The sequence below is a fragment of the Pagrus major genome, chromosome 5 (genome assembly GCF_040436345.1).
Source record: "Pagrus major chromosome 5, Pma_NU_1.0".
NCBI lineage: Eukaryota > Metazoa > Chordata > Actinopteri > Spariformes > Sparidae > Pagrus > Pagrus major.
The window spans coordinates 9099173-9125687 of record NC_133219.1 but is presented as its reverse complement, the minus strand read 5'-3'; the positions used below and the strand labels follow the sequence as shown (position 1 = coordinate 9125687).

The following is a 26515-nucleotide window of genomic DNA, read 5'->3' as shown; positions in this document are numbered from 1 at the left end:
GCTGATACAGCTGCCATAAGATGTTTCTTCCCGTAGGAGAGATATTAATGTGGCAGGCTTGAAAAACTCACTGCTATGAATTAGGAACATGCTCACCTTGTGCTGTAAACTTTCTACCATGTACACGAAAACACCAGAGGAAGTCAAGGTCTTTAGACAATGAGACGTCTTTAGGTCAATGATCAGATCAGTGTCTAGTCTAGTCTATAACCTCCAGGTAAAGTCTCCTTAACAGAAGAATGTGCTTCTGGTGAAAATGCTTACTGTGACTTTACACCACTGGGATGTGAAACTGGCATAAATCAGCACCTAAAACCGTTTGCTGATACTTGCTGTTCACAGCTGTCATCGAGGGGACCTGGAGTTAACCTGCCTGAGGCAGATTCCTCAAATGTGTGCATTGTAAGAATACCTCTCCATTCTCAGCGCTACAATATTAAAAAAAAAGTAACACTGAGCAGAGTTCAAGAGGATTCAAACCCATAACCAGGAAAATAGGCACATACTTTGTGTCAAGCTGTGATTAGATTATTTTCACAGATATTGCGGTTGTCATACGAGCCACGATTTTAGTGTGAATGGTCATTTTTGTCAAAAAAATACAAATAAAATGATGATGTGATTTTTGCGGGGGGCTGTGCAAATTAAGCACGTTCCCTTTTGGTTGGGCAACATGATTTGTAATCCGGACAGTCTCTGTAACACAACAATTTACAGTACAGTGGTACACTGGAGTCCAAAAGTCTCAATGTTGTCACGTTTACCTGGACATAATCAGAATGTGTGAGGATTCAAAAGTAAATGAAATGGTCAGAAGTCAAATATTATTCTGAGCAAAGAGAAGCTAGACTAAAAGGTTTCTAAGGGGGCAGGGCATTGATCACTGAACATTGAAACTGGATCAGTTGCATCCAAAGCACCATCAGGCAGACCCAAAGTGACCAAACCATCTGAAGATCAATACATCAAGCTTAGTTCCCTGAGACTTAGGAAAGCAACTTCATCACAGATACAGAACTTAAACAACAGAAGGCTCCAATCAGCAGAAGCCGTGTCAATAAAGGCTGTCTTGTAGTAGTCTGAGAGGATGAGCAGCAGTTTCTAAACCACTTGATGTTGAACAATGGAATTTTTTTTTTTTTTAAAAATAACATAAATCTACATAAGCACTCCAAAAACACTTCATCAGCAACTCTCTGAGCAAAGAAAAAGTTAAAACTATGAATGTTCCGGAAATGTAAGGCCAAGTTTTGATACCTCACAGCTTTTTGGTCCTCTTTTCATTTTTCTTTTTATTTGAAATGTGTTTTTGTCATATATAAAACAAACTGACCTTCTATTATTCTCCCATGTCGGTTTGATAGCTAGCACGGCTGCTTTACCGCTTAAGCCAAAGTCAAAGAAATGCAGTCAAGTTTGTGTTTGTCACTGTAGCAACAGCACTGTCAGTGCATTTTGAATTTGTCATGATCAGATGAGATAATGACGTATGCTGGATGCTGCATGCATATCACAGTGTCTCAGTATCAAAGAGGAAACTCTAATCTACTGTTTCAGTTTGACTGCGTGGTAAAGCTATACCCATCAGATGAGCAGAGAGCTAAAGGATCACAGAAGGACAAATGCTTTAATCATCGTGACATCATCCGCGAAACATCAATGAACAATGAAGTCCAAACGAGAAGCCGTAAACAAGCCCGACTAAAAAGCTTGAAGGGTCAATGACAAGACAGTGATGGTGTGGTGGCTTTGTCATGTAAAAATAACCCAGTTAGCAAAGTCTGGGATGAGCACCCTGGATGCAGCAACAACAAACCACTGTGTCTGTATACAGCAGACACGCCTAAAAGAAAACTCTTCTATGCAGAATGGCTGCTGCCAGCTTCTTCACCATCTGTGTGATGACAGCCAGTACCCACATCACTGCTGGTTTCATGTGAATAAACTGCCAACCAGATGTTTAGCTGGAAAAAAAAGGGGACGCTCTCAACTCAAAGCAAAGAACAAATTAAAAATTACAGATTTGTGCTACTCAATTACAAACCTCTTGCGAGAAAATCTAAAAGTAACCCAAATTTGTTGCTTGACCAGACAGGAGGCAGGAGCCTGTGAGGTACATTAAAGTGTTGGGGCTGAAAACCGCTGACAAATAACAGAATGGGATTAAAGGCATGGCAGAAGTACACAGTGGCATTGTTCTGGGCAAGCAAGGGGTTATGCTGTTGTTTCTGGCCTGGTGGGAGACATGAGGTCAGCAGGAAAAAATTCACTCACATGGACGCAAGACATCCAGGGAGGAAGTATGGGAAAATACACGAGTGTGAGAGTGTGTGTGTGTGCGCACGTCTGGGTGCAATAAGAGAGAATGATTAAGAAAGAGAGTGATGAGGGGCAACAGTGACAAGAAATGAGGATTTAGGGAGGACCTTTTAATCAAAATGCCAGCCAAGAGCAGTCCTGGCTCAGAGGAAAACCATTTAAGCAGCCAACTCCCCGTCATCCAACATGGTCCTGACAAATCTCAAAACAATGTTTATTAAGAAGGACCAGGGAAGGGAACTGTGTGGCTCTCATACATGCTGGCATTTCCCCTGATTACAATCACTTGTTTTGTTTGTACAGTGCTTGCATGATATAGTTGAAAACAGTGTAAAGGGAGATGGGAACTGGAGTGATTGTGGTCTTGGCACGAACACAGAGAATTAGGGACACTAAAGATATGCATATGGGGAACTATGCAGAAGAAGGCTGCACGGCACTGTATTGTTCAGACTTCATTTTTTGAGCCTCAGTTTGGTTCATACCTTCGTTACTAAGCAAACAAAAATAAATAAACACTTCTTTTAAGACTGGTCTTGTGCAATAAAAAGTGTTGGTCGAAATGGAAGCCCTAAATGAGCAGCCCTGAATGCACCATTTAGAGTCAGTCATTCAACAGAACCGGGCTGCTGTTTACAGCAGGCCATCACAGAGTGAGAACCGGGTCCAACAGTCCAACAGTCCAACAAAACAAATTTTGAGAAGAGAAAGGAGTCCAATTTAAGGGGGAAAAGTATATTTTGATGAATTTGACGGTCACAAGCTGAAACACATCGGTCTAATAATAAAGTTGTTCTATATACTACAAGTGTTGCTGGAGATTTTGAGCTCTTTAGACTTCTCCCTCCCTTCTCCATGAACTCTTTCTCTACTTGAAAAGCATTTTTTTTTTTTTTTTTGCTTTCAGGGTCGGGACATATGGTAAACATCAGTTAGTTGGAGTTTTTAAAAGTGAAAGTAAAGGAGATGAAGTTGTGATCCAGCAGTGGCGGTGGTTTGGTTGGTGGTGGCGTTGAGCTCCAGATGCCATTATCGATATCTTTATCAAAACATGCAACACATTGGAATGATGGCACACACCAACAGAAGCGAGTTAAGACTCAGTGTCAAAATCTGTGAAACTGACACCACAATGCAGTGAGTAAATCCATAATGCACTTTGCCTTTTTAGGTGTATTTTGTATTCTTCAGTTCGACAGATATCGTGTATGTATGCAATGTATCGATTATCGCAGAATCCTTGCATCATTATCGTGGGCAACATCAGGTGAATCATATCGTATCATGAGTTTCTCTGTGATTCCCTTCCCCAAGTTGTCAAAGTGAAAAGCAAAAGGATTTAAACCCCGTGCTAATAGGGAACCTGATAACGTTGATGAGGGAAAAGAAGTTGGTTACCTCACTGGGAAGCTCTTCATCTAACAGCTGCTCCCTGTTCCATTTCTCCCTGACTTATTTTAAACTGACTTGCTGTAAAAAAAAAAAAAAAACGCTGAAAATGACTTGCTCTGCTTTTAATGTGAAGCTGCAGCAGCAGGAAATGGTCAGTTTGCATTAACTGTAAATCAAAACAGCGCTCTACAGATTTTACGCGTTGTCATGAGCTTATTAGTTGGTGGAGAAATGTTGTCACCTTGGCAACCCTCTAACCATTACACCCCTAGTATGCATTTATGTTTATAAATCCGAAGTATACATATGCTCGACACAAACTCTAAGTCATGGTAACAGGAGCATTTCTTTCCATAGCAGATCTGCACAGCAGCGTACCTCTCCACCACCAGCTGCAGCTGAGTCTTGGAGTTCTTGATCTTGTTCTGGGCCTCCACGTTCAGCATGTCAGCAGTGTTTTCCCCGTTGATCTCCAAGATGATGTCGCCAGGTTGCATGTCTGCCTGATGCGCCTTGCTGCCCCCGTTGACCTGTTGAACAGAAGAAAGAGCTCCAGTTAGGTCCCACTGGCCCCAGGTCCTGCTCTGAACGATACTTTTATGGATGCTATTCATCTGGCAAGAATAGACAGATTTGTATCTTATGAACGTGTGGACAATTCATCAGCTGCTGCTACTCAGCATCAACAAATGTAAATAAGGAAACGTGTTGACAATTGCTTCACACTTTTGCTACGCTCTTAATCCAACGGTCCCTCACCACAAATCATAACAAATAAATACCAACAGAGGCCGCAGCGTTTCACACACATGGAATGAGGCAGTGCCGGTCAACAGCGGACAGATTCATGACACCCTCGGGGGAAAGTCATTAGTGTGACACTACTTGATGGTTTGACTGGGCCTGACCTTTGCAACCAGCCTCACCGCATGTCAAAGTCAATGCTATACCACCACATCAGAGGGAATTCCAAACTAATGGGCTGAAACATAACGTCTTAGCCTCCATATCAGCTTGGTCCTGTGTCCCAGGCATACACACCCAAACACACAGGCTTAAAAAGAAGCACGACATTTGCCACAAACATTACTCCCAACACAATTGTAAACAGAGGGAGGCAATAAAACAAAGAATGCAGACCAAAATGAATAAAGAGCCAATCAGAGAGGATGAAAGTCTCACTCTTACATCTTTGGAGGAAAAATGGATGCAAAAAGAGAGAGAATGCCAGTCAACAGGCTGTTTGTCAGTTTAGCCAAGCATGAGGGCAGAGGTGCCATGTCTGTGGGCCCACTCGAGAGGCAATTAAGCGTTGCTGTGGTGACCCACAATAGTGCGTGCCTTTTCTGATCAGGACACGCCTGGTTTCACATAAACCAAGAGCAGCTGGGGGTCTGTGCCCGAGTGAATCGGGGCTACGCTATCTTTCAGGCCAACAGGAATAAAAGAGGACATCTATGTCGTCTGTGTGCCAAGTGCCAACCTCTTCAGATGGTTGGGCCCTATATCTACTGGTGGGTGGGGGTGAGAGGCTGTTTCTCAAACTGGGCTTTGCAAAACAAGCTCAGTGATGAAGTTTCTCCCTCAGCAGGAAACCCTGTCACGTCAGAGAACCCGTTTGATATTTGAGACAAGCAAACATGGTGTTGTTTATTGGATAGCAGTCAAAATATCTGACTTAAAGCCCATTTATCATGGGAAGACATGTTTTTCTAGCTTAAATTGTGAAGGGGGCGAACAATAAATGCCTTTGAAGTCCAAGTCTGAGTGAAACACTGGTACTCTGCCATGCTTTAGCCATAATTTATCCTTTATGGTCTGAGGGACTACTGGGGGAAGTCTCTCTGGAAAAATCCAGGCTGAGGATGTGCAGTGGGCAGAACTGGGTGTCTCTGGCACGCAGGAGTTAGTCTGAGTCGGAGTTTCCTGGTGGTGTTTACTGCGTGCTGTCTGCTTACAGTGGTAACGTTTCCGCTTCTTCTATTCCACCTTCCCCTTTTTTTAAACAGTGACGTGGAAAACATGGTCACTAAAAACATCATGCACGTGCTGAAGTACAAATTTACAGATGCACGTGGTAACGCATGCACATCAGCACGCCAGCATAAACTCACACTCTCACACTGAACTCTGGAATCAGGAACTCCTCACCTCCCACCTCAACTTCCACTGTAACTGTAATCAGTGGTTTCCTTCTAATGTAATCTGCTTCCATTCTATTCCAGCGGCTTCAGTAGTCAAGGAAATAGGTACAGAGCGGCCCGCGAACACAAACAAAGACAAGAAAAGGGTCGTAGTGAGGAGGAAGTTGACTTTGCATGACATGCCATTACAGGCTGTGCTTTCACGAAAACAGAGGATATGGTTTGATAAGGTGCGACTAGGTTCAGCGTGGAAACTGTTGACGAGTACCTTTGATACGGTTATGGCCTTCTTGAAGTCCCTTCCTCCAAATATTCTGAAGCCCCATGGTGACGGGCCGATAAGGTTCACTGTCAGCGCCATTTAGTGATCAGGTCAGCACACACTCTTGTCAGAACCCTGAAAAGAGACACAGTGAAGATGAGATTGAGTGTGAGCAACATGTGGGTCATAAACATGCACATTGCTGAATGTCTGTGGGATAGAGCTCCAACGATTGGTCAAATAGTTGAAACTATTTTGATTACTGATTAATCATTTAAGACAGACATACTTTACCCCTGAGACCTACGCTATTGTTTTTTCCTACTGTCCTGTTTGCCTGGTCCCTTTGTGTAATAGTGCTTGCGTAAAATCAACCCTGTAATGCACAATCAAGTTATGTACGTCATTTTTCCAGGTCAACCTGGGCTATCAGAATATGTATGTTGCAGTGATGCTACATGAATGTGCAAACAGTTAAAGGGCAAAAAAATACAGTGGAAACTGAATCTCACTTAAGTTTGTTTAATGAATACTTTCTTGGCTTTTGAAAATTGTCTTCAAAAGTCTTGGCAAGCAGGGGGGAAAAAAAACATGTACAAAAGTTGAAGCACACATTGATGGTGTGATCACCTCAGACATCAGGCTGTGGTGGTTAATGTGGGACATGCCAATTCTTCACTTTGGGTCCAAGTTAGCGGTTCTGAGTACACGCTGGCATACACTCCAGCCTCTGATTGGTCGAAAGACTCTCCCAAGGCGTTAATTGAAATCAAATGTGGCAGCTAGCATCTGTGCTAACATTTTTTCATCATCAAAAATTGGATAAAATATTCACAGAAGACATTCAATATCAAATATACGACTGTATCTGCAAGGGTTCAGACTGTTGTTCGGACAAAAGAAGAAATTTTAGGCTCTGGAAAAATGGGGAGGAGAATTTTTCACTATTTTTAAATATTTGATAACAATGAATCTCTTTAACATGAATTTAACTGGCAGATAGTAATGAAAATAAGCATTGCTGCAGTCCTACTGCTGGCCAGGCTTAATATTGGATCAACAGATGAAGACAGTGAACATTTGCATCAGCCGCCTTTCATCTCCGGCAACACCTCACTTCCACTGGCCTAAGTCCCCCTGACACGGATTGTGTAACCACATCAAACAGGAATGGGAAGAATCTGAAACCAGAGACACATGACCAACATCGCTAAAGTGCCTGTAAAACCAGAGCGTTTCATTAAAGCCAAATGCCCTTTTGAGAAAAGGAACGTAAATGCAAAGAAAACGTCGCGGGAGCACAGTGTACAAGGAGCTGTGACCACTGTGTTTAATGTTTATGTCTACTGTACACAGTGGTGTAGTATGATACATGACATCTAGTATGGACGCCCTTTGAGACATGTTTATAAAAATGGACAGCATAAATAAACAACTCATATATATATATACATATATATACATATATATATATATATATATATATATATACATATATATATATATATATATATATATATACATATATATATATATATATATATATATATATACATATATATATATATATATATATATATATATATATATATATATATATATATATATATATATATATATATATGTGTATATATATATATATATATATATATATATATGTGTATATATATATATATATATATATATATGTGTATATATATATATATATATATATATATGTGTATATATATATATATATATATATATATATATATATATATATATATATATATATATATATATATATATATATATATATATATATATATATACATACATACACACACACACACACTTATTTATATCTGGTTTGGGTTTGCACGAAAATGTACAGATTTTGCTTTCCACACAGTCTGTTGTGAATTTGAGAATGTAAAACTGTCAATGCAGTGTTTAAAATCAATTCATTGGAGACGCCAATGTTTAGTGAAACCATGTGAGGAGCTCTGATTGTTCCATTCTCTTGGAGGCGGATGAAATGGCATTTATCCAGTATTAAGAAGAACAAATCATATTGTAATATCATCCACTGGCCTTTTTGATTCTTCGCTTCTTTTCCAAATTGGGCAGATCTCTTTATCGGAACAATATGTTTGGGTCACAAACTAGTATGTTGTATGTTAAGGCTGAAGATTCTGTTAAGTATTTTTATCCATCACAAAACTACACAGCTACATGACAGGACAGACGAGGAATGGATTCCCCAGATGTAGCTCTTTAATTACTGGAGACGCCTGAGTTTTCAAAACATCACAAAATACAGAATCATAATGACAGTGTGCTGCTGTCGGTGGCAAGTCCATCATTTCCAGCAGTCTGTGGAACCTTCTGCATGAGCTCATCTCTGTAGATGCACAGAAATAAGTATCCACATGAGTAAAAGCTGTGCGCTTATCACCGTTATTTTGGCAGTGATTATTGGCTATCCAGCTTCATGTTCCTTGACTGCTTTATGATAATACCCATGTGCTTTGGGGTTGTGTTTGGGCTTCCTACCAAGAAGTCACTCAGTCTCAAGTTCTCCTCATGTTATCAGTGTGAAACTGTTGACACAAACAGCATGACAAGGATGATAAGGTCTTTATCAGAAAGGTACAACAGGGTAATGAGATGGGTTGCGAAAAATGACAGTGATGTTGGCAATAAGTGAGAGCCTTTCAAATACAGTCAAGAAACCTTTACTGTTTTGGAAGGAGTGTCTCTAACTCTATTCATCCAGACCAAGATAAACTAAACTCCCTGACACCATCTTCTAAAATATCAGTGGATAGGGCTGCACAATCAATTGCAAAATAATCAAAATCCCAATATGACTAAGTGCAATTTCCAAATCGCAAGAAGTGCAATTATTTATTTATTTATTTTTTATATACTTTTTATTGTTTTTTTCTTAGTAACACACACATATGTGCCAATTGGGCACAAAAAACAAAAAACATACAACATAACAAACATAACATGACAAGGGGAGGATTGTGCATTATGTGAAGCAGCAAAGCCAAAATAAGCACATCATACATAAGAATATAAGGATGCTGCTCAAAAATAGGGGAAAGATTAAAAATAAAATCTTGATGGAGGGTTTGACCTTGTCTTTGCGGTCTATATGAAATCAGGTCTTACAGTTAACACATAGCTGAGCCATTTTGACCAGTTCTCTTTAAAAATATCAGTTTGGTTTCTTAGTTTAAATGTAATTCTCTCCATAACATATATATTGTAAATTACATCAATCCACTCGTTTATTGTTGGTTTGTCTTTCTTAAGCCATTTTCTGGTCAGAGCCTTTTTACACCGTGCAATTATTTTTTAAAGGTAAAATGTGTCACAAAACAATGTTTTGATGACATTTTGTAGCGCTGCAGAGATGCTCTGGCCTACAAAGCTTGTTCTCCAGATGTAAGAAAACATGTTTGTTTGGCAGAGACCGGGAGAAATGCCACATCATCATGATTTTACTGGTTTTTCAATGTAAAATCGAATCATCCATAACAATCATGAATTATATCACAACATCTGTCAAAATAATGGCAAAATATAACTTTTTGACTGTAGCCCTATCAGTAGGCCAAGACCACAGCAGAATAAACTTTTCAGCATTGAAATAGTAGATTCATCTGCTGGTTTACTAAGGCTGCAACTAACCAACAATTTACACTGTCGATTAATCTATTGATTATTTTCACGACTAATCGGTTAGTTGTTGGGTCTACAATGTCAGAAAATGGTGAAAAATGTAAATTTATGTTTCCCAAAGCGCAAGATGACGTCCTCGTATGTCTTGTTTTGTCCACTTGGGTTGGGACGATAGACGATTGGCTGACAGTCCTCAACGGGACCATCGTAACATTGTGATTTAAAAGTCCCCCTGCTGTTAATGTGTCTTCCAGTTATTTGCGCTGTCTTAGCTTAGCTCTCTCTGTATAGTTAGGCAGGCAACTTGATTTCAAGCTTCAGAGGCTGAACACAACTAGGCTACAGTCAGGGCAACAGCGGGAGGCATCGGCAAGGCACGCTTACTGAGCTGATACGCAAACCCTGCCTTATGGCAACTCTGAGGGGTAACACACTCAAACTGATCAGTCAATTATCAAAATAGTTAGCTTGAGTGATTGTTGCAGCTCTACAGTTTTACTAAAACTGCTCATGGTTAATATGAAGCTGGTCTGTTGTATAAATGCAAAGAATGCAGGTGGAGACACAAAGCTCTGTGGTGTAAAGTGATAATGGGAGGAGCACTTACAGGATCATAAACACATCAAGGCCCACACACACACACACACACACACACACACACACACACACACACACACACACACACACACACACACACACACACACACACACACACACACACACACACACACACACACACACACACACACACACACACACACACACACACACACACAGCTGCATCTGCACTCCTCACTGAGAAAATGTGCATTCATTGTTACCGAAAGACGCCAGTGCAACAGGTAATACATAGCTGCACCCATAGACAATGACATAAGCCATTTAAAGTACACACTGCTCCTCTCGAAAAATTAAATGTCTCCACCGAAACAAGTGTACATCATCTGTTGTTTGACTCACAACACAAACAGAGACTGGTCTTGCATCATCCTTAGAAAGCTAATGCGCCTGATCCTTTCTAAAGAGACAGTGTCATGTTGAAGTTTATTTCCAGATCTTTAAATCAAAATGCACTTTAATTTGGATTTTTTTCTCAGTATATTTATTATCTTTCCCATAATCATGGATTATTAAAATGTTTCATGCATATACAGAAGCATGAAACCATTTAGCAGATAAGACAGTAGCAGTAGTTGCAGCTTTACCATATTTTTGCACCTCTGTATACACACTGTCATTGTCAATCATGGGTTAATATCTGATGATCTCAATACAAAGTTTACTCATACTCCAAAGCACATCATATCAGACAGTGCAGACAGAAATACACGCTGTGGCCAACAGTGGAATGGAAATTATAATCTAACTCAATAACCATAAATAAAGTGATAAAAGCCTGTCAACGCTTACGGACAATGCGTAATACAGATCAAAGTATGAGGAGTAAATACGGAAAGGCTCTGGATATTACAATGAAGTGGATCTAGGACATCAGCCACGCACTCCCCTAAATCCCTCCAAGCGCTGGCCCATTTCATCGGCCGCACATTCCACAAGTGCTTGGGACACGCAGTGCAGACCCAGTTAGTTATTAACAGTCTGGGCCAATTAGCAGGGTTACTGGGCTCACCATCATTAGAGTCTCTTAATTGCTGTGGCCTCAAGAAATAAGTGCAGTTGTGATAATGACAGGGAGCAGCCGCCCCAAAGTTTCCCAGCCTTTGGGGGTGTCAATTAGTACCATGAGCTTCTGCAACGTCTCCTATAGAGCTCTCATTATCAACTGAGCACCCTGCTAATTCTCTGCGTAAACGTTCACTGCCTGCATCGTAAAAAACGCGAGTGGTGGATAATGTCAAAGTGAAGGGACGGTGAAGGAATGCAGCAGAGCGGACAAACAGTGCAGAAGACAAACAACACATTGTGGTGGAGAGGATAATTGGCACGCTCATGGTGCTTAATTGGCCACTGATGAAGTTTTAAGACTGCGCTGCTGCTCACATAAAGCAAAGTGCTGAACGCTGTTTGATGAAACCCCACTATCACACAAAAGTGCTGCTGGGAAGCTGCCAATACACATAAAAGGTGAATTCTGTTCTGGTGACATCTCGCCGCTTTTGCTGCCGCGCCAGTTTGGCATCACAATTCAACGCGACAGACACAATGAGAAGAATTCTAGTCATGAAGTCATCTCTATGGCTCGCAGCTCAGCATCAGCTGCACGGCAGGAGGTCGGCGTGAGGAGAGCTGTAGCTATGGGTGGAGTGAAATACTCTCACTTCCGCCTGACGCGATGTGTTTGAATTGTGCACACAATGACTTACTTGCATTCCAACGCACCGACAAAAAGAAGGTGTATCGTTTGACGGACTACAAGAGTCAGAATTCAAATCTCCTCAACAGATTCATCCACTGGCTCATACACTCAGTTGTGATTGTATTAGGTAAGCTAAAATGAATGTAGCCTTGAGTTGATAATCAGTAAATTGCCAGAAAAATAAATCAGCAGATATTTGATAATCAATTAGTTGCTATAGTGATATTTCAAGCAAAAGATTTGCCAGAAGATTTCCTCAACCACTTTTTTTAGGTGAGGGTTATTGGTAAGGTTATATCCATATGGCCTTCAAGTTATATTACAATATTTTAAGGCTTTATTTCCATACACATCATATATCTTAATATTTTGACATCTCCTCAAAAGCACTTCATTACTGCTAGGACTGACAGAGAAATTCAAATATCACAATATACTTGTCCAAATACCTCAATACTGTAGGGATGACTATTGGTACTTTCACAAAACATTAAAATAATGAGATTTTTTTATAAAGAACCATCAGCAATGTAGATATAATGACTAATTGGGTAGAACAGTCAGGTAAGTTTAACATTGTTCTTCATTTTACTGTAATGTAGCCTTTAAAACCAGTAAAAAAAACAAAAAAACACCACCACCTTTGTCATTTCACAATATCTAAAAATAAAATGACATATTTAATGGCAGGATTGATCAGATGTTGAAAAGGGTAAACACCACAGGAGCTGAGACAGCATTTCAGTTTCCATATTACCATTTTTCACTCACTAGAGGAAGTTTTAGCCGTCATCTGCATTCTCTATATGTTAAAGGCACTTGTCACGTCTATGAGAGATTGTCCCTACAGGCAAAAGAGATATTGGAGGTATGAAGGTAAAGAAGAGGCCGTCTTCAAATGCTGGATTCAAGACTCATTGCACGAACATGCAGAGAGCCTGAAGGGTTTCATCTGCAAAAGGTTTTCAATAACATCACTTGTGCTCATGCAGAAAACTAAAGGATCAAATCGGAACATCATTGTGTCAAAACCAGAGAACTGTTTTCTTTTACTTTCTCAAATTTATGGTGAAGCTAAAACTGTACGACTGATTTTTAGTACTGATTTTTAACGCTTCTTTTTGACCTGGTGAATAAAGGTTAAACAAAACAATTCTTAGTATGTGATACTAAATGTGTAGCAGAATTTTTCTTTCACACATAAATATAAATATGTCACCTTGGGTTTGCGGTATATGATCTTACGTTTACCTAGAAATGAGAAAAAACACGTGCCACAAGCCTCAGTAAAACTCCCTGGTGGTCACCTAACACCTAACTGATGTGCATAAATCTTTAATTTGGTGTGTTTACCGTGACAAAGTTATGGGTAATTTGGGGTGAAGGAGTGAAACGTGCTAAAACAAGTCTGAAACTGTGTGTGTAATTTACTGGAGTGTGGCAGAAATTATGATGACTCAACCCTGATGAGTCATTAACTTTGATCAGCATGTCACCACAATACTGCTATGGTAACCAGTAGCCATGTTTACAGTTATTTTAGTATTTAAAAAGGCTTACTATGCAGGATTTGTCAAATTTCATCTTTGTAAACAAGATGATTAAGAGTCGAGTGTCATTCCCAGGTTGTCAAACACAAACGCTTAACTCAAAGCAAAAGTACTAAATAACACAACACGGGCAAAGGTAGGGTCTCTTCTAGTGGCTCGTAAGTGATAACTGAGCGGGATTATGACCTGCGCCAAGGAGGTTATGTTTTCATCCATGTCCATGGCTGCTGGAAGTGAGTCCAGACTCCACTACAAAATCGCCAAATTTTGTGAGTTGTTGAGTTTAGAAAAACTTTTTGAAACTTTTGAAATGCTGCCGATGACAAATTCTTAATTATTAGGGCTTTCTTGTAAATTCGGCAAATGTTATACATGATACATATATCAGCTGGTGAAGATCCAGGAATTCTCTCTCACTTTCTTTACCATTGTGAGACGGTGTTTTTCGACACTTTCTCAGGGTACAAGGCATGGATCTTGATGATAAACAATGTATTTAGGTGGCTGGTATCTATGAGTGAGTACAGTGTGAAGAGGTATCTACTGTATTGAGTGCCAGTTTAGTATTTGTATGAGGCTACATTGTTTTTTTTTTTGTTTTTTTTAGGAAATCCTGTATAGTATACCTTAGTATTAGAGGTGTGAATCTTCACTGGCCTCACGATTCGATTACGATTCAGCTGTCAACGATTTGAACGCAAAACGATTCTCGATGCATCTCAGTGTTTGGTATCCTCAGTGATCTATATTACTGCACATGGCTACATCTTCATCATTTAAATTCCCCTTTTATTCGGAAAGTCCTTCCAATAATCAGACTACAGATGTCTACAAAATAAAAGCTGTATCTTTTCAATACATAAACATTACAAAAAGAAAACATTTATCCATCTGCAGCATTTCAGTTTCCAGCAACATCGCAACGCAATTTTATAGTCCGGCTGAGGATAATCAACAATCAACATAAGCTGCAGACTCTCCATTATGCTCCGTCTCTGCATCGATGCAGAATCTTCCATGTCCGTATCGCAATGCATCTTAAAAATGGAGAAATTCTCACACCTCTACTTAGTATTAGTACTGAAAACTGTTATAATGCATCAAATGGAAAGAATGCGTGGCCTGATAAACATGCAGAGTGAAATGGGAAACCAATAAATATCTGCTTCGCAGGAAACCACAACCATCATGGTGTTTAACAAAGCTAACCCTGAGAATTAACACCTCATTTATTCTGAGGAATGAAACATTTGGAAAAACAAGATGTAATCATATGTCCTGTAGTGGAAATCAAATATTAATGAAAACAGAATTGGATTAGATTAACTAAACAGATATCTGACTAAACCTCTGTCTAATAAAATGTCTGGCAGCTGAACCTGGCCACCTACATCTACCCTTCACCTCTTCCCTGAGTCAGTTCTTAACAGAGACTGTTTTTCTTCTTCCTCAACTCTGGGCCAAATCCACTGAATTGAAATGAACAAGCACTGGCTCCCCCGACAAGCTAATGCTGAAAGAATGGCTGATGAACATAGCAGACGCAATGCATTCAACTGAGAGATTTTGCTGAGCTTTGATGCAAAGGCACACACACTCTCTCTCTCTGATGAACCACAGCGGCTGCCCGGGAATATTCCTGGGATGAATCATGCTCGTCCACAGGCTCTCGCTGGTGGCCTTTCACCAGTGTGAACTTTCCACAGCTCTCGTCAGTGATGCAGTCAGATGTTGACTCTACCCTGTGTGTCATGCAGTTACCCTGGCAGGCCGGCACCTACCTGGAGACACACACACACCCACTGAATAAAAAGGAGAAGAATGCAATAGCAAGCCTCTCCCCGGCCTGAGCAGAGTGGAATAACATTCTAGGTATTCTCCAAATCACACCCATTGGGTCAGATATAGCTGCAGTCACTAGGGAGATGAGAAAATATCAAACAATAACACATGACGCCAAAAGAGGGTGTTGGTTGATGAGTTTCTGCGGTTATATATTATCGCTAATCACGCTTTTGTCATAAAAATAATTACAGACGAAGCCATACCTTAAATGTTCGTGGGTTACTCCCATTAAAAGGGTGCGCGCGCCTTGGACGTAATCTTAAAGGACAAGTTCACCCAAAAATAAAAATTCAGTCATTATCTTCTCACCCATATGTCGATGGAAAGTCGGATGAAGTTTTGTAGTCCACAAAATATTTCTGGAGCAAATCCCCATCTACTTAAGTCATTTAGCAGAATGCTGCAATGCTGTTTTGTTGCGAAAATCCATAAATGTTTTGTGGACTTTTATGGACTTCCATTGGCACGTGGGTGAGCAGATAATGACAGAATTCTCATTTTCGTGTGGAATAATCCTATAAAAAAAGTGACATAATCTCATCATCTACTGCAATACAAAAAAAAACTATTTCTAAGATTTCCCATCATCCCTTTACCAGTTTGCTGCAGCACTGCAACACTGGACTGGATTGTTTCCACCGTGAGATAACGAGACAAGAACAGTTAAGTGTGCTATTGGCTCGGCTTATCTCCCTCTGCATCATCATCATCATCATCATCATCTGGAGATCATGTTACTGCAGTTCACAGACTACACACTCTGCTGCTCAGCAATCAGTTCACTTCACCACATCCTCTGCATGCACCATTAGGCGCTCTTCTCGAAAGAAACACCAAGCAACTGCCAGCTTTGTTCATTACGTGCACGCTCCTGCAACGGTGCACCTCAGCCCATCGTTTGATGCCTAGTGAGAAACTGCTTTTTCTACTTAATCTGATGCAGTGTGAAAGAAAGAACAGACATAACTCCTCTGTATCAGTTAAATCTGAAAACCACAGGCCAAAAAATACCCCACTTGCATCTGTCAGACTTCCTGCATGACCGTGCACACGTTCATAGGCCCTGAAGACACAACACGGTAACAAAACTAGAAGACAAAAATGTTCTTCTGCGTCAGTTAAAACCTCAATGCAATTGTAACACAAACAAAAAAAATTCTTTCCCTGAATTAGAAGGTAACGAGTTGGCCTTTTCCCTGTTTTCTTAAAAAGCTGCTGCTTTGCTCTATCCTAAATTACAGTGGTCTGTTTTTGGTTCCTTGATGGCTTTAGCCTCATCCTATCTGAGGAACAGCACAGTGTTCTCCCTCTCCCTCTCCCTCTCCCTCTCTCTCTCTCTCTCTCTCTCTTTCTCTCTCGCGTGCACTCACTCAAAAACAAAAATAACAAAGCCATCAGGAAACAAACACAATATAAAGTGAGAGGAGGGAAAGGTAGAGTACACACATGAAAGGCTCAGACACAATGGGGAAGGTACACAAACAGCAGGCGGTGAAGGGTTCAGGAATATGAGGTTTCACAGGGACTGTTCTGGATTATACAGGAACGCCAACGAACACCTTAAAGGAACAGCTCGACCAAAAATTAAAAATTGAGTCATTAATCTACTCAGCCAAGTTTATAGTTAGTTTTATACATTTCTGGAGCTTCACAGAGAAACAGTGTTGAAGCATTCTCCTAAACAACTGAAGTAGATGGGGTCTTGTTTTAAAATGTAAAAAAAAAAAAAACATAAATGAAATAGGTCCATACAGCTTGTCCTAACGTAACTGTGCGTTCATTTGCTGCTGGAATTATCGGCATACGTTTTTTCCTGACTGGGAAAATTGTCATAAAAGCCCACTGAAGTCGGAACAACAACTCAGGAGTTACTGAGTTGACGTCATATGAAGCTGAAACATGGCGGACAAAAGTAAACTTTGGGCTGATGGTAAAAGCTTTTACCAAACTCATGTATTGTAAAGTCATTGTGCCATTTCCTTAAGTCTTCCTTGCCACTAAAATACTGGAAACAGCTGTCAACGTTAAACGCTCTGAGCGACTAAATGTTGAACAACTTCTTTCTGGCGTCCATGTTGCCATCACATTCCGACGTGACGCACCAAAGTTGGAAGAAAAACTTCCCAACTCAGGAAATGGGACCATCCGAGGAGCAAGTGAATGCAGCATGACCTAAGTCTGAAGGCCCAGAGTCCCAAATTGATTTGAAGAGACACTATCTACACCCTCGAGGCACAGTCAAGCTCTTGTGCCCGTTTCTGACGGGGCGCGTGCTAACATTTTTAGCTTAGCAGCTACAGTGAAGATTTTAGCTTTAAGGGGAAAGTAAATAACATCTTTTTTTAATAAATTTTGACTTCCGCAACTTGGATTACACCGTACAAGCTGTACGAAGACAATTTATATATTTTTCCCCCTTATTTTTTACTTTTTAAAACAAGTCTCCATCTACTTCAGTTGATCAGGAGAATGCTGCAGCGCTGTTTTGCTGTGAAGCTCCAGAAATGTTGTGTGGACGAAGAAACTTTGACTGACTTTTCATCCACATGTGGCTGAGTGGATCGTGACTGAATTTTCATTTCTGGGGAGAACTTTTCCTTTAAGTATTTTCCCACCTGCTGCCCACACAAGTCAGATCTGTTTAGCTGTGCACATTTCTTTAGGTGAGCTGGATGAACAGTCATGTGTGGGCAGAGCTGGCTTGAACTTGAACCACAGTAGACCTGGAAACCTCAACAGGCCACTTAAAGAGGAGGAGAGAAGATAACAGCTTCACCAATTCAACTAATGTGACATAAACACTGACTTCAGGTGTCCTGAGGTTGCACCTGGCCCAGCCCCTCCACAAATCACACTGACTGCTTCATGTGCTCAGCCTCCCTGCTCTCCTGGATGCGCTGACAGGGTGGGAGCCAGTGTGCTCTGTGTGGCTCTACTTTTTCTATTCATTTGGACTGACTTGCAATTTCCACTTCTTCTAACTGGCCAAAACAGCTCCTCTTCCGTGGCTTCTGAATACTTTTACTGCGGCATCAATCATAATTTAGCAAAGGCTCGCTGCCTTCCCCGAGGTTCCCACACTTTTTTAGTTAACAGATACCAGTCTATCAGGTTTAATAATTAGCATTAATCCTGTGATAAATCACAACATGACGCACAAGTTGCAAACAAAAGTGCGTTTAAAGGAATGTGCGACTAACAAATAACCACTTAACCCCTCCAAAGTTTGGATTAATGGAATTAAATCCAGTTTCTTTAGTTAAGACACTTTAAATAAGGCTGTTTGCTTACCGAGGTGAGTGCAGGGTGATTTAAGGTGCAGTCTCCACCTGCTGAATCTCTGCGCGCTCCCCGACTCAACCCTGAACACGCACCCAGCAGGTCCCGCTTCGCCTCAGCCTCCAACAACAGCTGCCTCCAAAGCAAGGCAGGGCGCTTCTCTGTGAGCTCCCTCCGTCAGTGTAGGAGCGCTGGAGCGGCGATGAAGCGCTGCTTAGTCCCGTCTCTGTCCGACTGGCGTCCTTTCAGAGGAGGCACGGCTCAACACCACCTGTGGCTGCGCGCGCAGTGCGATCACTGGGACGGGCTCGCGGTGCCATGTGCTGTTACCAAAATAAAAGCTTTGACTCAGGCAGAAACCCGGGGCGTGTCCCATCAGGGAGGAGGGAGGAGGAGAGAGGAGGAGAGGAGAGGAGAGGAGAGAGGAGAGGAGAGGAGGAGAGGAGGAGAGGAGAGGAGAGGAGAGAGGAGAGGAGAGGAGGAGAGGAGAGGAGAGGAGAGGAGAGGGGAGGAGAGGAGGAGAGGAGAGGAGAGGAGGAGAGGAGAGGAGAGGAGAGGAGGAGAGGGGAGGAGAGGAGGAGAGGAGAGGAGAGGAGGAGAGGAGAGGAGAGGAGAGGAGGAGAGGAGAGGAGAGGAGAGGAGGGGGGGTGCCGCAGTGATAATTGATCCATTCATCCACATACACAGCGGCTGCGCGCCACCTGCTGGCTGCGCGTAGTACAGCAGCACGCAACTGTTCTGCCATAAAGTCTGGTTTTTTAACACCTAAAATGTTCCTTATTTTTGATACTGTCACAGAGGTCTTCATTCAGTAATTCATTTTAGCTTTGACGTAAGAGTTAATGGTGGTGTTGCACTGGATTCAACTGTTTCTCTAATATTCTGCCACACTCATGTATTTAAATGGAAAGGAATGGAATTAGAAACCTTTTCTTCTTTTTATTTCTTCTCTCTTTCCGCCGCTCATACTTCACCCCTTACTCACACACCTACCAACCTACCTACCTACCTGACCTAGATCCCTGAACACAGATACAGATCACTGCCACCCGTACAAATATGCAAACATCCACACACACACTCAAACCACACACAACTCATCAAATATCATTGTTTGTCAAAATAATTGTACTTGTTTGTTGTCTGTATATCAGCCCATTTCAATTTGTTGCTGTCGTTGTTTTCTTGTTGTTTCTGTCTTGTTACACTTTTTTTTATCAAGAAAAAGAAATACTGCAATTAAACAACCTGAAAAAACAAGATTTCAATAGATGTAAAAAAAATATAAAATAGAAACACCTCTCAATATAATGTCATACAGTGAAAACCACCTCATTTCTAAACATTTAATTGAAATTACACATTTCTGATGATGTCACAAAAAGACAATATTATGAGCTTGGTACAGATGGATGTTAAGGCAGAGCTGTTGCATTGAGTCGCATTAGATTGTACCAGTGTACCTAATAAAAGGGCCACTGAGTATACACTGATCAGGCATAACATTATGACCACCTGCCTAATATTGTGACTGTTCCCCTTGTGCAGCCAAAAAAGCTCTGACCTGTCAAGACTGGACTTAAGACCTCTGAGGTGTCCTGTGGTGTCTGGCACCAGGGCGTTTTATAGTGGATCCTCTGGGTCCTGTATGTTGGGGGATGGGGCCTCCATGGATCAGACCTGCTCCAGCACGTCTTACAGATGCTCAATCAGATTGGGATCTGGAGGCCCAGTCAACACCTTGGGCCCTTTATTGTGTTCCTCGAGCTGTTCCTGAGCTGTGTTTGCGGTGTGTCAGGACACATTGTCCTGCTGGGGGGCCACTGCCATCGGGTAGTGTTGTTGTGATGAGGGGGTGTACTTGGTCCACAACAGTGTTTGGATGGATGGTGCATGTCAAGTGGCATTCACATGAATGCCAGCACCCAAGGTTTCCCAGCAGAACACCGCATTGTGATGAGATGATCAATGTTATTCACGCCACCTGTGGCTGATCGGTGTATACTGTACATATATATTTTTTTTTTTTCTCTCTTCTCAGTTCAGAAAATAGTTCATGCAGAGCATTTCATGAGAAGTGCTGTCAGAATGTGTTACATTGACTGTATTTCATTTTATTTTGGCTGCCACTTTTATGTGCATTTGAAGGATTCAGTATAAATACCTGCATGCTGAAACTACGCTGCTGGTCAACTCCATACTTTGTTAAATTTATAAACCAGTATCTCAAAAGACTTTTCAAAAAAAACACATGAACACAAGGCTACTCAGTATCACTCTGTAATGTTTAATAGCTTTTTTTAAAAATTGCGTACCATACACAAGATACATTGTTTTTATAAGCAAATATATATTATACTTTCAATTTGATAAAAGGTTACAGTCTGTACAATCATCTGTGGCTTCTAATATGATTCTTTTTTACAGTAAAATCATGAATATATCATATATCAAATAAAACTGCAAAATGACTTCATGATGGGGATTTCTAATTCGGCTTAGAAACGCCACATTTGTCAAAGGTTGCATTAAACATACAGCAAGTGGTTCTGGGAATACTGTCAAAGTGTGAGTGTTAACCCCATAAGCAGAGAAGACATTTAAAAGAGAAATGTTATAAAAAGGTTAGATTTGGCACATATAGCATTACTTCAAAAACATTAAAGGATCATTCCACGATTTGCTGTGAAGGAATTCCCAAAAATTAAACTTTTACAGCACAGAACAGAACATGATCACTTCACCATCAACTTTGGCATCCAACTCCATGGCTTAAGAGGGACAAATGTTATTTAAAAAAAGCCAAATATTCTCTAAAGATCAACTTACATGCAATAATCATAATTGCTCTTCTGCATAGCGTAGTAAAAGTGCTGTAAACCTGACATGTTTACTTTAAGCACATATCTACAGCTGTTCATGTTGTTTCCTCAAACTTGCCCAGGGTGTTTTCAGAGATCTGTAAGATAATCTGAGGAAGACATGCGAAGGAAACATTAATGCCAGAAAAATGTGCCACCCTCATTAAAAAACTCTCTGCAGTGGTTTGTGATGACACCGTGGTCACGAAAAGCTGAATGCAGCATCATACTGTATCAGCGCCTCAGAAGGAACTGTTCAGCTGCTCAGAGGGAAGGAATGCAAATTTCCTGCAGCTGCAAATAGCTGTGGAACAAAACAGCCCATTCTCCGCATCTGAAACAGTATCATCAGCATTCATTCTTTCCTCTCAAGTGGCGTGTGTGAAAACACTCCGCACGTCTCAGTGGAACACACACATGCACTCATGCAGGGAGGTGAGGTGAGAAACCACTCAGTGTCCCTGCCTTCACCTCTGTTCTGGGAAACATGCAGGTCTGACTCGACCAGATGTAGGAGTGTGGAGGGTAAATGGGAAAATAAACTCTGGGGTGTCAGAGCGGGATCTGTTGGAAGGAGTGATTGGTGGAGTCCAGGTGGACGTGGGCAAGCAGGAAGTGGGGAGGTCAAACTGGTGCCACGTAATTCCCAGGAAAAGTCCCAAAAGCACGAGTCCGTTCTGACGTACCTACAGAGAACAGAGCACACGCCATGGTCACACAACAGAAACTAAAACATGGATGAGTCTAAAACTAAAACAATTCATTGAGCAAAAACATATGCAATGTTTCATGATGTCCACTAGAGGGGGTGCTGACACTGCAGAATGTTCTGATATTGGTCACCCTGATGTGTTTTACAATCTTAATGACACTTTGTTTAATAGTTTGTGTTTTTTATTAATACTGTAAACCAGTGATACTCAATTAGCAGCCCACTGGCCAAATCTGGTCTGCAGTATGGTGCCGGCCACTTTCTTATTCACAACGACATTATTTGTTTGTTTGTTAATTTTGTTGTTGTTGTTTAAATTGATTAGTAAATGTTCAATAATGTCCCTTGGCTGATCATTCTGACCCCATAAATGTATATGTCACACTAACAGAGCTTAAATATGCTATTTATTCTGTCCATGGAAAGAAAACTTTATGTTTATGGTTCATGTTTATGAATCATTCCAACATCTGAGTGATTGCATGATGGAAGAGGTTCTGGCTATATCTGACAATTAAATCTGTTGATCAGTTAATAAGTCAGTCAATTTATGTCAAAATGTAAAAATGTTCTCTTAAATATTTTTAATGTTTGTTTATTGATTGGCCTTCAGAATTCAGAATACCTGTTTTGGACCAACTGTAAAATCCCATTCCTTTACTTCATGAAGAGAGTTTTATCTTTGGTGATTCCCAGATCAGCCTATCAGTAAAAAGTTTAATAAAAAGAAACTTCTTTACTGCCCCTAATGATACCCCATTGGTGTGAAATCTAGAAGAGGGTGACAAATTAAAGGAACAACCTGAATGAAATCACAAACAAAACAATTGCAGATACATGCAGGACACAAGAAGTCACTAGATCGTTCCATAAGTAAGAAAAATATGTGAATAGTGGCCCTCGAAGTCACCTAATCTGAAAAACAAAAACTTATTTAAGGTTTTAGAGCGACGTGTTACTCAGTACCATTCACCGCTATCAATAAAACAGCAAATGAGGGAACATCTTATGGAAGATTGATGTTCCGTCCTTCCAGTAGAGGCATTGAACACTTGTGGGGGGTTTTTTTTCCTTTAATTTGTCACCTATCTCTACATAATGTCATGCTTCAGTAGGCTTCTTACACAGCAAATACACTGATCAGAGGTGGAAGAAGCACTTGGAACATGTACTTACATTAATGTGTTCATCACTTTAATGTTGTCGCTGCTGAAGGTTACCTACTTTATATAGTCTTTATATGGGCAGCTTGTAAATGTTTCCCTTGGGTGCTCAATACAGATGTATTCTAATCTGTAATATTATACGGAAGCCCTAAAGGGCCATGCATTCATACATTTTATTTCCTCTGTTTTCCCGTGATAACAAGCTCATTTCATTTGTTTTCTCGAGATCTCGAGTTATTATCTCGAAATAACAACTGCCGTTTTCCCGAGATAACGGGATAATTATCTCGAGATCTCGAGATAACGAAACTTTGTTTCCCGAGATAACGGGATACTTTTCTCAAGATCTCGAGATAATGAAACTTTGTTTCCTGTGATAACGAGTTAATTTCATTTGTTTTCTCGAGATCTCGAGTTATTATCTCGAAATAACAACTGCCGTTTTCCCAAGATAACGGGATAATTTTCTCGAGATCTCGAGATAACAAAACTTTGTTTCCCGAGATAACGGGATAATTTCATTTGTTTTCTCGAGATCTCGAGTTATTATCTCGAAATAACAACTGCCGTTTTCCCGAGATAAACAGTTTTAAAAAGGTGAGTTTTGGTGAGTGTTTTGAAAGTAGTGAAGTCTGTACAGTCTCTGATGTGTGTGGGGAGGGAGTTCCAGAGGGAGGGGGCAGCTACTGAGAAAGCTCTGTCGCCCCAGGTTCGGTGCTTGGTCCTGTGTGGTGGAGTGAGGAGATTTGCGCCGAGATTTGAATGATGTTTCCTGCAATGATTTAATATACTACACTATCGTTTTGTTTTCTCAAGATCGTTATCTTGGGAAAACAAAGTTTTGTTATCTCGAGATCTCGAGATAATTATCCCGTTATCTCGGGAAAACGGCAGTTGTTATTTCGAGATAATAACTCGAGATCTCGAGAAAACAAATGAAATTAACTCGTTATCACGGGAAAACAGAGGAAATAAAATGTATGAATGCATGGCCCTTTAGGGCTTCCGTAATATTACGTATTTTATAATATATTTCTTTATTATATTTCGTATTATTAAACTAAAACTGCAAAGTAACTAGTAACTAAAGTTGTCAAACAGATGCAGTTAAGTAAAAGTACAGTACTCGGAGCTTTAGACGTCACATCTTATCTCAAGATATCTTAATGAGCAAATATCTTTTTAAACTAATTTTTGAAATAGCATTTTCTTTTCAGTGATACCATACATTGAAGATTTTATTCTTCCTTTCTTACCTACAAACCAGCCGTCGTCACATTTCTCCATCACTTGTACGATGTCTCCTTCTCTGAGCTCCAACTCATCTGAATTCTGTGGTTTGTAGTTGTAAACAGCTTTGTATCTTAAATAGAAAAAACAAATGGTCTGAGCCACATATTTACCATAGCTGCAACACTTGGTCTGTGCTGCAACAATGTCAATAACAAATCTGGATACTTACGGTTGGTGTTGCGCCACAGTAGAACCGGGGTTGTTTTGCACTTGCCTGTGTGGCAGGGAGTTAACATGTGGATTAGGTGGAGCAGCCTGGTTTGGTATTGCACCCTGGAAGAAATAAAAAATCTTGCGTCAGACATTATGAACTGAGGACTGATAAACAACACTAAAAGCAACACCAGGGGTGGAGGACATGCAGTGACTATCTCAGGGAGGCAGTGAGAGCAGACCTGTGAGGGGTCAGTGTATCTGGGAGTGTTCGCTGTGGTGGCTCCTGCTCTGTGTGCAGACGCTGACGACTGAGTGGACGGTGAAACAGCTCTAACAACGGAGCTCTGGTTAGCTGAGTTTGTCCCAGCCCAGTGGCTGTTCTGGTTGGTGGGTGAAAGGGTTTTGGAGGTGCTCTGGGGCCACCGATTGGTCGTTTCTTTGGGTGTCTGTGTGGGGGAGCGTGACTGTGAAGCTGGGCTGCCGTAAGGTACAGGTGAGGACGGCTTCAGGGGGGAGTGCTCAGGTTTGGGGCTGAGGGAAGTGGGGGTGAAAGGGGATAGCGGTGATCGCGGGCAGGGGGAGTGAAGTGGACGTCCTGGACTCTGAGGTCCAGGAGAGACAGGAGACATGGGGCCAGGTGAGTAGTCATCCGTGGAGTATTTGGTGCGGGGCATCTTGTTGACCTGGACATAATTGGCCGGGAAGATGCCACTCCGGCTGGTCCCTGAGATCCTCCCCTCTAACCACTTATCGTCAACACGCCGGGTTATATCGATCACCTCACCCTGAGGAAAAAAACACATTGGAAAGTTTGATGTTACACAGAGATAAATGTAACATCCAATGACATTTAAATACTAACATTTGTTTCAAGGTAGGGCTGCAATTATTAGTTGACTGAAAGACTGACAACTATTTTGATAAGCGATTAATAATTTCAGTCATTTTTCAAGCAAAGATGTCAAACATTTACTGGTTCCAGCTGCTCAAATGTGATGATTTGCTGCTTTTTTAAAATCCATTTATAACAGTGAATGTAGAGTCTTTGGGTTTTGGACTATTAGTATGACAAAAGAAGCAATGAAGAAGTCACGGGGAAATTGTGAAGAGCTTTTTTTACAATTTTAAAGGCAAAACAATGAATTGACTTACTGAATTAAAAAATGAACCGGCAGGTTATTAAATAATATTTTTTAAATGTATTATTCTTCTATCATTTTATTTTATTATTTAGTTGTTGTTTTTTTATTTATTCATTTTATTTTTACAGTTTTATTATCATTTTTTAAAATCTTTTTTTTTATTTTTATTTTTTTTATTTTTTTTTATTCTAGGATACCCATTAACATCAGGGAAAGGGACTACTAATGAAAACTAGCCTTTCAGCTAGCTTGAGTGCATCTACATTTGTTTGTTGATTAGTCTACACTGTACCTTTTCAAAATAATGAATTAAATTAAATAATTAACAGCAGCATCATTATCTTGTCTTATCTGCACTAAGAATCTTTTCACTTTGGCTGCCAGAAGAAAACTTTTACTTTC

At 40.7% G+C, this 26515-nt stretch overlaps 2 protein-coding genes across 8 annotated transcripts in view; both read right to left on the bottom strand.

Annotated features, from left to right (window-relative positions):
* The window catches only part of pdlim2 (PDZ and LIM domain 2 (mystique)), a 45954-nt gene extending 26891 nt beyond the window's left edge, over nt 1-19063 (bottom strand). Inside the window, exons 1-3 of the mRNA XM_073467163.1 lie at nt 18796-19063; nt 6124-6252; nt 4090-4241 (exon numbers count right to left, since the gene is read on the bottom strand). Of these exons, the coding sequence (XP_073323264.1) occupies nt 4090-4241; nt 6124-6216 (245 nt within the window). The 5' untranslated portion in view covers nt 6217-6252; nt 18796-19063. The remainder of the gene's footprint in view (nt 1-4089; nt 4242-6123; nt 6253-18795) is intronic.
* Nucleotides 19064-21047: 1984 nt separating this feature from the next.
* The window catches only part of sorbs3 (sorbin and SH3 domain containing 3), a 31996-nt gene continuing 26528 nt past the window's right edge, over nt 21048-26515 (bottom strand). For 5 of the 7 annotated variants that reach the window (XM_073466025.1, XM_073466024.1, XM_073466023.1 and 2 more), the window contains 4 exons: nt 25211-25756; nt 24985-25088; nt 24779-24885; nt 21048-22330 (listed from right to left, as the gene is read on the bottom strand). In XM_073466025.1, coding sequence (XP_073322126.1) covers nt 22269-22330; nt 24779-24885; nt 24985-25088; nt 25211-25756 — 819 coding nt within the window. In that variant the 3' untranslated portion in view covers nt 21048-22268. The remainder of the gene's footprint in view (nt 22331-24778; nt 24886-24984; nt 25089-25210; nt 25757-26515) is intronic. The other 2 variants (XM_073466027.1, XM_073466029.1) reach the window with 2 other exon arrangements.